The 12,157-nt window shown below is 38.4% G+C and overlaps 1 protein-coding gene across 1 annotated transcript in view; it reads right to left on the reverse strand.

The window, feature by feature from the left end:
* The window catches only part of ANKRD50 (ankyrin repeat domain 50), a 39,504-nt gene extending 28,548 nt beyond the window's left edge, over positions 1 to 10,956 (reverse strand). The window contains exon 1 of the mRNA XM_009707882.1: positions 10,386 to 10,956. Within this exon, the coding sequence (XP_009706184.1) occupies positions 10,386 to 10,864 (479 nt within the window). The 5' untranslated portion in view covers positions 10,865 to 10,956. The remainder of the gene's footprint in view (positions 1 to 10,385) is intronic.
* Positions 10,957 to 12,157: the final 1,201 nt, after the last annotated feature.

The raw sequence follows: 12,157 nt of genomic DNA on the forward strand, positions 1-12,157 counted from the left end.
CTAGACTAGTCAAAACTAAGGTGTGTTGATATCACTGCCATCACGTACACCAGTGCAACAGTGAGGATACCTAACAGGAGAGTTCATAACATTCTTCTTTCTTAATCTCTGCATTTTTGACTACTTAAGTTTCCGTCTGTTAGAGAAGGCAGAGTTGATACTCCTTTACTAATTTAGGGTAATTTAAAATCATATAGGACAGAATTTCTCTTATCACCGATCAGCTGCACTTTACCTACAAACAGAGCTTTTTTTCCAATGTCCTGTTGAACTCTGCTTCGTGAAGGCAAAGAAAAAGGATAGACAGCTTAGTGATTGTATCATGCTTATCATCACTGCAGGAGAGTTACTGTAGTTAAACCAAGATTTGTTAATTAACTGCTTTAAAATGGAAATCATGCTGTAATCCCATTCTTAACAGTTTTTCCTCATGAGGTTTGTTTGTATCTGCCCATTACTGTCATCTCTATACCGCTGGTATTTTCCTTAACCAACCTAGAGCTTCTGAACAGCTTTGTTTCTTCCAGGACAACTCCATGATTCTTCAAATAACCTTAAATAAGATGCTGCCATGCCCCCTTCCTTCAGTCTCTTTCGTCTACTAAGATATCATGGATCTTTAGCACACAAGCTTGCATCTGTGCAGCCAGATACTCATCTCCCCTTCACACACATCTCAGTATTACCAACTTTTATTAATATGTGACAAATTAAAAAAAGCAAGGAAAAGACATTGTTGATGGGCTGCAGGCTTCCCCCCATTCTCATCAATTTAAATAGCACCGAAAACTGAGCCAAGAGGTTTGATCACCTTCGATCAACAACAAAGACTTCTTGGTGCCTGCTTTGTGTGAAGGTATCTGCAAACATGCAGCATAGAGAGGACTTTGATTGCAACTGTTTTGCCCATTTCACTTCATCAGCTATGTAAAATTCCCCATTTGCCTTCTTTTCTTTATCTTTTTTCAGTTGTTCTTTCATGCTATCCCATCACATTTTGATGTCATCAAGCGTACCAGGAACTTACCCACCTACATTCTTCGCGGCATCTCCTCTGCAATACCTTTGAACACCTATATACAACTCGATCCTTATTTCAACAATTATTTTCTTAATTTTTTTTTTCAGTCACACTTGCCTTTTTTCCTAATTATTTCTTTTTGAGCATTAATTCTTCAATCATGAAGTATTTCTGCATTAACTATTCAAAACATTCAAAAAAACAAAGAGAGATTTCTCACCATTCCCAATGTATTGTACACATGATCACATGGAACAAACTGAAACCTCTTCAATGCATTGCTTCACTAACACTTTCAGGAGGCGTGATTTCAATACTATCTTTTCCCAGTATATTAGACATAGTAAGTCCTTTCTACTTCACAATCCGCCAAATCCTTTTCATTTTTCTTTTAAAAGGAAGAAAAGAAACTTAAACCCTTGCACAAGCTATGAACATGTGCATAGAAAACTGGAGGGAAAGGAAATAATTAACCAGTGTGAATTGCTATGAAGGTCCATCTAACTAAACAGCTTATAGGAAAACCTGTAAGGTTTAAGACCAAACCACATAGATTAAAGGCAAAGTGTTAATGCCTATAGAAGCAGAAGACAAAAAGGTCTATGTAAGTTGTCATTATTAAAATGCCTTAGGGAAACTTTCTTATGGTAATTTAAACTGAAAAGGTTAAAACCTTAAATGGTATTATGTTCAGTCTGTATGCAGTGCTTCCATACAATAAAAGAAGAACGTACAACTTGCTCTTGCAGAAACACTAACTGTCGCTATGTGACCCGTTAACTCCACAGACTTAAGATAAAAGTCTGAAGAGAAACATGCCACAGAATACTTAAGCTTCAGGCAATGCTCAACTTTCTTATAATCTAGAGCACCAGAACACAGCATTTTCTATGAAACTGAGCATCAGTTAAAAGTCTAAAGCATCAGTTACACATTACATGTACATACCGGGAATCACAAGCTCCATCAGAGTCAAGATGCTCTCACAAGAGGGAGTTCATGAAATGCCAGTTTACCTTCTGCAACTTCACTTTCACTGAGCTGGAAATACAAGCTGAGTTGACAGATTCTTTTTAACTTCTTGTGCATGCTTTTACAACAACAGTTTCTCATCTCATCATGAATTGGTACGATTTTCGTATCCTGCCTCTATCATTTTTGTGTATAAAATAAATTATGTTACTGAATAACTAAAATGTAGACAAAAGTTGTATTTACCAGAAATCTCTATAACATACAGGACAAATGCGTACATACTTATAAATAAACAGACTTGTACCACACGAAAGTCAAAGTCAGTACAGAAACTGTATTTATAATTACTTGAACTGTTGTAACTAGTAAGCTACATTGAAGACAAGCAGCATTTTACCACACATTGAGCATTAATACACTGTAGTTCTTCACAACTTCACAGTACACCACCACACAGGAGACAGTATTAAGGTTCAGCACAATAGTTTTTTTTGGTACTGTTCCTTCTTGCATACGGACTGTCTTGTTCACCATTATTCTTCATTAGATCTTTTGAGATCTTTTGATCTGGCAGATACCAGCTTACACGTAGCTGCTTCCTATAAAGACTCACAAAAGGCTTTATGCTGTGAAGTCTGTCCGCCTTTTTTAATATTTTATGTCTCTCGCTACACAACCACTAAGTATAAGCCTCAATAGTATGAAGATCAATGTACTAAGGAGCTAAAGACTGTAAAACTGCCCCATCTTTCTGATGAAATCCATAGGAGTAAACTTTAAATTAAAAAGTACCTCAGTCACTTGATCTTGAAGGTACCTATTTTTGACACAAACTTTCTTCACCAGAAATGAGATACTAAAATCAAATTGTAATTATTCCATTATGATTGAGTACATAGCACTGTCAAATGATAGAGGTAGGTCTGTGCTCCTTATGTTTTGGCACGGTTGTTTGACACTCTTAAGTTTTTCAAACACAGAAAGACTTAAATCCTTTCGTGAATCTAGCCTTAAGTCACACAAAATTGACAGCTTGTCATTCCAACACCCAATTTCTGTGGAATCTCACACCGAGACTAGAAACAGGCAGAAGACTACACGGGAGAGATCACCGAGGACCTCCCTTGCTAGAGCACTGCTAGCACTTCTCCTTGGCGTGCTGCGGGTGCTGAGGTCTTGAACAACCCACCCATGCACTGCAGGAAGCCTACAAAAAGGTACCTAACACAAAACAGCTTGCGTTTAACTGAAAATGGTTATGGTTTCTACTAAAAGCAGAATTCAGTCTTGTACCAGATCAAGCTCCTCTGGGCTAGGATCCAACTAGCTTCAGGACTCTAGTCAAGCATAAGTGAAAGATGTAGGAACAGACAAAATTCTGGGAAAGTACAGAAGTAGAATGTTGCATATTTACACATCTAAAACGTTGCTAAGAAAAACTCCCTTTAGACAAAGAAAACTTTATTTAGCTAAGGGATTTTTTTATTGTCACATTCTTAGGTGTGACCTCTGAGGAAAAACTAACAAGTTGGAATTATTTAATTTAAAGATGAGATGAAAGAGAATAAAGCCGTATTCAAATACGTAAAAGGCTGTTCCAAAAAGGAAAGAAAGAATCTATTCTCCATGTCTCTGAGGAACACTGAAAGCAGTAACAAGCTTAGATTATAGCAAGGAAAAAAAAGTCAGGTTAGACATATGGACATTTTTTTCTGATAAGAATTGTGAAGCGTTAAAGCCGATGAAGCAAGCATCTCTCAGAAACAGACTTGGTTTCTTCTGCTTGGGGAAGGAGATGGTGGATTTCATCTTCTAAGGTCCCCTTCCAACCTTCTCTGTCAAGGTCAAAATTGGTCACTTGCACATTTGAACTTTACATGTGGCAAATGAATAAGCACACTGGGAGTTTAACAACTTTCTTCTTTAAAGGGTCTTGTAAATTAATTCATTATGCATTCAGTTCATTCTTCACATGAAACAGGATACAGTTAGTCCTTGGCTTTGTTTCTACCATTTAGAGCTCTACGAAATTGGAGAGTCTCACAAGATGTATGTTCACACCCTCCTTGCAACCGTTGCACAGCCACAGCTACCCGGATTGTACTGGAACTGCAGAAGCAGAGGGAAAGGCTGTGTAACAGCCCTTTCCAGAAGAAAGGAGAGGAAGACGAGAGAAAAAAGACATAGATCACTTCCAGACAGTCTTTGAGACTTGGCTGAGAAAAGTCAAGGCATTTCTCTTCTATAGAAAGATTAATATTGAATTACTATTGTCTTATAGAACAAATTGATAGAAATCCTAGCAGTTTTTGAGTTTCCAGTAGCCTAAGCTCAGGCATCTGTAACAGTCTCCAATGTTCTGCCTCTCAGTGTATCTTTTATTTCAATCCCTCCTAAGCTCATGGTAAAACCAAACATTTACTCAGTGCATTTCATTTAAAAAAAAAAAGTATAAAAGCAAGATAAAAGTAGCCTGAGTATCACATGCTACCACCTCACCCCCTCCAAGGCAAAATTAATACTGCTTATTTTCACAGCAGTCACAGAACTGCTGCAAACGGCAGCAGAAGCATGTACTGTGGTTAATTCACTAGCAAGGAAAACTCAAAGTTTGTAGGGTAAAGTATCAAAGACTAACCTCATGGAAGTCAGGATACTCTAAGTGATCTCTGGCCTCAGCCATTAAAGTAGATTTGAAACTTTCTGTTAGCTAAAGACCATGTGAAAGTAAATAGTCAGAAGAGAAAAAAAAAAGAAAAAGAAAGAACTGAAGACGAACTGGCCTTCAACTTCTCAGATTTACTCTAAAACCTGCTTAAGTTTTTGCAATTAAGAATAAACTACTCCAAAACAGTGACAAGCTCACTAATTAATTGCTCAATAAAGTCTATGCAATCCATGATAATTTTAATTATATTACTGGCTTCAAAGATCGTACAAGTTCTAAAAAGAACAGCTTCTTCACACTTTATCTGTTATCACATGCAACTCAATTTCTAAATCTGTTCCTTCATCTATGCTAAATAAATGGCAAGAAATATGGCAGTTCAGTATTGCAGATTTAAAGTCCTCAGACAACAGTCACCGAACATTTGCTGAACAAACGTGTGTTTTTCTACACTGTCAGACAAACTATCCAGAACTTGAAATAAAACTTGTTTCCCCTTATCATTTAGATAAGCGTAAAGGCTCTCTCAATCACTGACAATTTGCAACTTTCTGATGATACACCACTTTTGAGGGAATAGGGAAGAAAAAAAAAGAAAAAATAAACAATTAGTAGCATGGAAAACCAACACAGGTGAAGGGCCGGCGGTGGGGCAGGGAGGAGGCGCTTGTTGGCACTGGTTGACAATCCCAGGTTCTTCACTCTGAATTCTGCTGTTTGTGAGACTTCCATCATATTGCCAAACACGAAACACCAGAGGCTCGATCCTCTGGAGTTCTCCTCCAAACAGGCAAAAGTAACTTTACATAGATAACAGCTATTGGCACACGCTTTGTTGCACTTTAATGCTGTCCAAATGAGTGACGCATACAAGAAGGCTTTCAATTTTAATCAACGCAAACTCCTGCTTCAAACTTGCAGTCAGCATAAAACCTTACATGACCTCTCACACTTTTTACAGTGAAGTCTACAGACATTTGCATATTCTAGAGAACTCTAAAACTGCTTTACTTTTTGTATCACTTAACATTATTGCTCACGTTCCATTACAACACAAAGCTGTTGTGCGTGCAGACACGTAGGAACTGTACCTCAGATACTTAGTACAGCTTCAAAGAGCACTAGGGTGTCGAGAAACTGCAACATCCAACAATTCTTTATTGCCATTATTTTAAAGTTTTGGTGGGGATGCCTCTTGTCACCTGTCTAGCTTGGTTAACTCTCTGGGGTTTCCCTGTTCAAATATGACTAATAGAGATCAGGAGTTAGAAACAGAAGAAAAACTGTGATTGTCTGGGAACCTGCAAAAGGAATCAGCACAGTGAATCTGGCACCACCGTGCACAGAAAAAGAAATAAATCTGGCATCCTTTCTGAAAAAAGGATACTTAAGGTCTGGGGCATAGTTTCCACTATATTCACTTTTGGTAAAGCAGATGTAACATCAGCTTGAGAGAACTTCTATGAAGTTCTTATACAACCACATATTTGTTCAGTAGGTTTTTTTTTTTTAAAGTGGTGTTTTTTATTTATTTTTTTTTTAAATGGTTCTTTTCTTGGGTCCCTACTGATCAGGGACAGCTACTTGCATGGGAATGTGATTTCGGCAATGCAAGTAAGTGGAAATCTGAATTCATGGCTTCATTCCCCCCCCCCACCCCAATAAAAATCTCTTTGATCAGACCACCTTACATTAAAGTAATTGTATTCAAAATACTTTAGTAATAAAGTTTTAGGACACATCACAAGTAAAAAACCACTTGAACATCAATGACCCAAACTCAGTATTTGAGAAATAAGTACGTGAAAAGTCTTACAAGATTTGAAGTTTCTTGAAAAGACATGCAGAAGACAGCAAGAAACTTCATCTGTGAGTGATAGCAAAGCAGCTCCATTTTCACCAACCTGCTGGGAGATGTGGAAATTCACCATTTTGGGGGGTTTATTAATTTCAGCAATTTTTTAATTTCAGCAATTCACCCAAGCAAAATTCACATTTTGCTTTAAGTTTGTACTACACCAATGCATACTAAAGGTGAGTTTAGGGTAAGCTTAAAAACATTATGTCTTTCAAACTCAGAGCAATGGCTGCAAAAGAAATCAGCTCTGCAGGGTAAATACATCTACACTTCTAGTAATGTCCACTTTCTGGGCTGTGAATTAACCAAGCTCTACCTTCCACCACTAATGCTAACTGTTAGCACAACATGTGGGAATTATGTGCCTTCCTATGTTGTCTGAAGGTGCTTGATGTCATCTCCTTTGTCTGAAAAAGGTAAGCCAGGATCATAAGGGTAAACGTCTTTTTACAGCCTACTCTGCACAAGTTTCAGTATTATCCATGGTTTACATCACAGTTCCTCTATGTCCTCACAGCCTTGGATAACTGATAACTGCCCATATTCCTAGCAATTGCTGGAAGTATAAACTTGCTGCAGCAAAACCAGCAGAATCAACCCCCACTCACAACCTTAGAGATAGTATTGCAAAATGCGGGTTATTTTGATTTTGACTCTTCTATTTAGATAGGGACAAACAGCCTAATAGACCTTTTCAATTAAATTCTTCCAGTTCAACACATCATTTCTTCTTACTTTTGGAGTCTGTAACACTCTTTGCCATTTCCTTTATGCTTTCTGCTTCATTTTCACCTAAAATTTGAAAGTAAGGCTTCAGCATCCTCCCTTACATTTAAGACTGCTTTCTGCTCCAGTACCGCACGCATGAGAAGAGTCTCTGAAGCGGTGCTGTAACTAGCAGTCCCTTCTCTCAGCTGTCAGTGCAGCAACAAATGCTTCTTAAATGCATTGCTATAGATCAGCCCTTCCAGCTCTTCAAATCTGCAAGATCTGCCCCTGAAAGAATTTTTAGGGCACGTTAAGATTATAAATACATGAGAAATTTTTAAGAGAAGACATTCAAACAGGAGGAGAAAAGTCTTAACTTTCTGGGTCACCACTTGCACACATATCACTACGACCATCAGGGTTGCTGAAAACTTACTTAAAAAACGCATTTCAGAAAAAGATTCTCTATTTTAACTAACAAACTTTATATTATTTATAGACTAGCACATTACAAGGCATTAGAAAGTCTTTTTTTCTTACTATTTCTAGGAGAATTAGCACAAAACCAGAATGGCGTAATCTTGTTTAGCACTTATGAAGAGAAGTCTTTCCATTTTAGGCCATGAATACATAGCTGGGTCTGGAGCAGCCTTGCAAAGCAGAGCACAAATTTGACAAATGTCTTTAAAGAAAGATCTTTCCTCTTTTCTACTGATTAAATTAAAATAGGTAAAATCAATGGAGCATTGAGATGAGCGCTTTATGCTCTTTCAGTGCTTTTACACAACGCAAAAGGCAATCAGTTGACTCTTAAGTCTTCCTAGAACTCATTTCACATTACTACAACTTTCACTTAACAGAAAGCACATACAAACACACCAGACCAGAATACTGAAATGCTCAGTGGCAAGTCTTAGAAACAATGAAAATTACTAAATTGTATTTTTGTTAAACATTCCTTGCATGCTTTATATATTAACAAAAGCTCAATTAACAAATGATCAAGGTATTTGATGGTGGGAAGGGAGGTGCCAAGTTCCTCTTGTTTGTGGACAGTGATTGTATCACGGAGGCAGCAGAACGAGCTCATGGTGCTGCTGTCAGCAGCCACCTCCTGGTCCTCTGCCACAGTGCTGAAAACTTATATTCCCAATACAGCACCTTGTCTCTAACACCTCATCTCCCTGAAATCTGAAATATGAGAATGAAGACTATCTACCACAGCTGCTTTTGAGAGCAGGAGATCAGGGTAGGTAGGCAGCAAGGGAATACATGAAAGACCAAAAAAAACCCAAACCACCATCCCAAAAAAACCTCCTTGACTGAAGCTGCTCTACTACCACCAAGTATTCTTAGCGTAATAGTAAAAGCTCACAATCACTGCTGTAAAATTTCACAATGGAAAGAGTAGCACCAGACGTTGTGTCATATTTTGTTTTTCAACTACAAGAACCCAGTATATTGGCCTAAATATTCAAATTGCCCATCATTAAACCCTGTGTCCATAAACAGCAGAATCTGACTCACAAGTATCTTTTATATTTCTATACTGCATTTTTGTCTAAAGACATTTACCTAACTCCTGTTCTTTGGAGTAAGGCAATCATGTTTAGAACAGAGGAAGGATTCCAGCTCTGAGAGAGAACTTGCCGGTACTAAATTAGTAAGATTTCCTTGTAATAGACTTTTAAACATAAACAGGCTCTTTTACCAGATTAATCCACTTCCATGATTTTAAGACTGCCTAAAGCTAGATGGCCAGTCTGCTATTCCATTTATGGACACTTAATTTCACCCAGTTTTTAGTCATTAGAAATTGAGAGCGCTTAATACTTCTGAAATTAGGACCTTAAAAGCTGCTAGAAGTTGCAACTTCACTTAGCAGCCAACAAAAAAATCCAGAATTAGTCTTGGTTTAGACTATTTGTTTTAAGACACTACACTGAGAACAATGTAGACATGCATCCTGTTTATTCAGTGGGCAAGGACATAAGAGCCATCAGAACTAGAAGGCTCTTTTACACCACCATGACAATATCAGCAAGCACTACAGTTCAATCTCAGTACTTGTTTATACAGTTTTAGTGCTCAGCAAAAAAAAAAAAAAGAGGAATTTTTTTTATACTGCAAACATCACCCAATAAACCCTTATGTACCACAAAAAGTTACGTCACTCACAATACTAAAGAACTTCAGGTTAACTTATGTTCCAGGAAAGTTTTATACTGGCAACACACTCAACTGAAGCTCTGTTGCTAGAGACAAGCCTTATCCTTTCTGGATTTTCCTTCATTGTGACCCAAAGGAATAAAGACCTATAGACACGTGCTTGTGAAGGCTACGCTCAAGATAGCACGTTGTTCCAAGTGATCTATGGATGTACACTCTTACACATACATTAGTATCCTTACAGAAATTCTCAGTGACGTACTCGAGAGACTTTGGTTTGTTAGGGAAGATTGAGCAAAAAAAAAAAAATTCATTCAGCTTAGAGAGCTGAAAAAACTTCTCTGGGCAGGGTGAGCCCTCTTGATAAATTTCTGGTCCACTCAATACTTTGGAGTACTTATTTTATAAGTAGCAATAAAGATTTCACATAATCTGTGCATACTGTGAGAAGTAACATAAGGAGTTAATTGACATTTTCCTACCACATTTTTAGACAAACATAAAACCGATGTGCTGGATCAGACCCAGAGATCCATTAGCCCAGCTTCCTCTTAGAGCATGATATTGGAAGCTTCTGTGAGGGTCCTATAAGGTCTCTTTCAGGTCTATGAAGGACAACTGCCCTACCTTTATGGCACACGAAGGCCACTAACTAGGTATCTTCCACTCTCAAGTCAATTACTTTAAAGTCTTTCCAAAACACTGGTTACTACCAAGGGTATTCATATACAAATGTAAATAAATTCACTATTATTAATAAATTTTGATTAAAAAGTAAGATATCTATGTCACCTATAAGGAGAAACTTAGATTTTTTCCATGGTAGGTCTGCAGGCTCTGACAGAGATAACAAGCCACGAAACAAACATGTTTTAAACCGTCTACATCATAGATTCTTTGGAAGGAAAACCTGAACAGAAGCCAGCAATTTTTTTTTTTTAATTTGGGTTTTACTTTTGGTAGGGTTTTTTTTAATTTGTTTTTACCTTTTAAATGCTTCAGCAGGGTTCCTCTCACATTCCCCAGGTTGCAAGAGACTTTGAATAGCAGGATCTCTTAGTTTGTCCTCATATCCCTGGATCAGTCCACTGCGGCAGATTTGTGTAACTAAACCTCTGATAAACCCTCCAACACACAGTGTGTCAGAGTCTTGGGCCCTGCAGAAGTGGAAGGCGAGAGCCTGACGATGTAAGCCTCTTTGTAGGTTTGCAGGTGAGCTTGGCCACAGTAACTCAGTGCAGAGGGCTGTCTTCCCACTACCGGGCCCTCCTACCAACAATACACCCCAGGCAGCTCCTTTCCCAGAGACAACACTGGTATTATTCCCAGAATTCGCTACAAGAGATGGTTTGTTGGCAGCACTACTGCTGCAGTTAGCTTTCTCCTGGAGGCAGTGCTGAAGCTTGTGGAAAACCCACTCCCTACAGTAAAACTGCTTTCCCTGCAGCAAGCTGGTTTGAGCCATTTTATAAAGCTTCTTCTCTTGGATTTGTCATAAGCAGCAGTACACCTTCAACATCTCGGGGTAGGGAGATACGCATTCATCTTGCACAGAAAAGTCTTCTGCAGAGAACTTGACAGAGGTTACGGTAATCAGTTAACCTTCCTTGTAAAGCTTAACAGCTTCTTCTCAGGAAGGGTGTCACTCCATTTGTATGCTTTATTATCATTAACATGACACAATCACAGTTCAGCTGACATCATGAAGCAGTGTCTGATACCAGTGCTCAACAATACTTCTCATATGGCTCAAAAGTTCACACAGCTCCATGGCTGCATCTGTAGTTTACGCGGCTGTGTGTGTTCCCAGTATACAGGGGAGAGAATACATCTGGAAAAACTGAGGGAAAGCCAACTTCTCAGTATATACTAAACGCCTTCCAACTCTAGGCATTAGTCTCTCTGGATACACATCCAGAAAAAGCTGTCCATTATAAAGTGTTCCTTCTGGGAATTTTATAGAGAAAGCGATTTTTCTTCAGAGGACTATATACACACCACATATGTGAGTAAGTACCACTTACTAAGAAACGGTCAGTTTGGACAGTGAGCTTTGCGGACTTCATACATCTGGGCAAGTGTCCGAGAAGTGCTTCAGATTATGGGTTTCTTATGCAGTATAGACGACAGGGAAAAAAAAATGTTTACAGCTTCTTATTTCAATACATTCGTAAGTGTCTTCTTCAGGAACTTGGATTCTTACTGAACCTGTTCTCAGGTATCTTAATCGCAAGATGTCAGAAGAGACAACATCTTCCCCTAGAGCTCTGAAATAAAGAAGACAGCACTTTTAACCCTACATGCAAGTCAACTGCAAATGCAGATAAACAACAAAGAGTAAAGTCAAGGGCTCTTATTCTTTGTTTTTGCTTACACTATTAAATCAAATTAATCTAAAAAGCTGTTTGAAAGAAGTCTGTTGTTACAAGGTACGATTAGCCACATATATAAAAAAAAACATAACAAAAAAACAATGAACAGCTATGACAGTGGCCTCAAAACCAGAGGAGCGGTAAGTCTTGCATTTTCTCCCGAGGAGAACTGAATACACCCCTTCATCTTACAAACATGCTTCCTAACAAGGCTTTATCACCGAATTCTCTCTTCACCCAATTTTTCTACTGCCGGCTACGGTTTTGTTTTGGTGTTGGGTTTTGATTGGGGTTTTTTTTTAAGTTTATTTTACACGGGAGAGGCGCCTACGGCTCCTGGCACACTTCTTTGTTCACGACCGGCCGGCAGCAGGGCGCCCGGCAGG

This window comes from Cariama cristata, unplaced genomic scaffold (assembly GCF_000690535.1).
Source record: "Cariama cristata isolate BGI_N322 unplaced genomic scaffold, ASM69053v1 scaffold8079, whole genome shotgun sequence".
Classification (NCBI taxonomy): domain Eukaryota; kingdom Metazoa; phylum Chordata; class Aves; order Cariamiformes; family Cariamidae; genus Cariama; species Cariama cristata.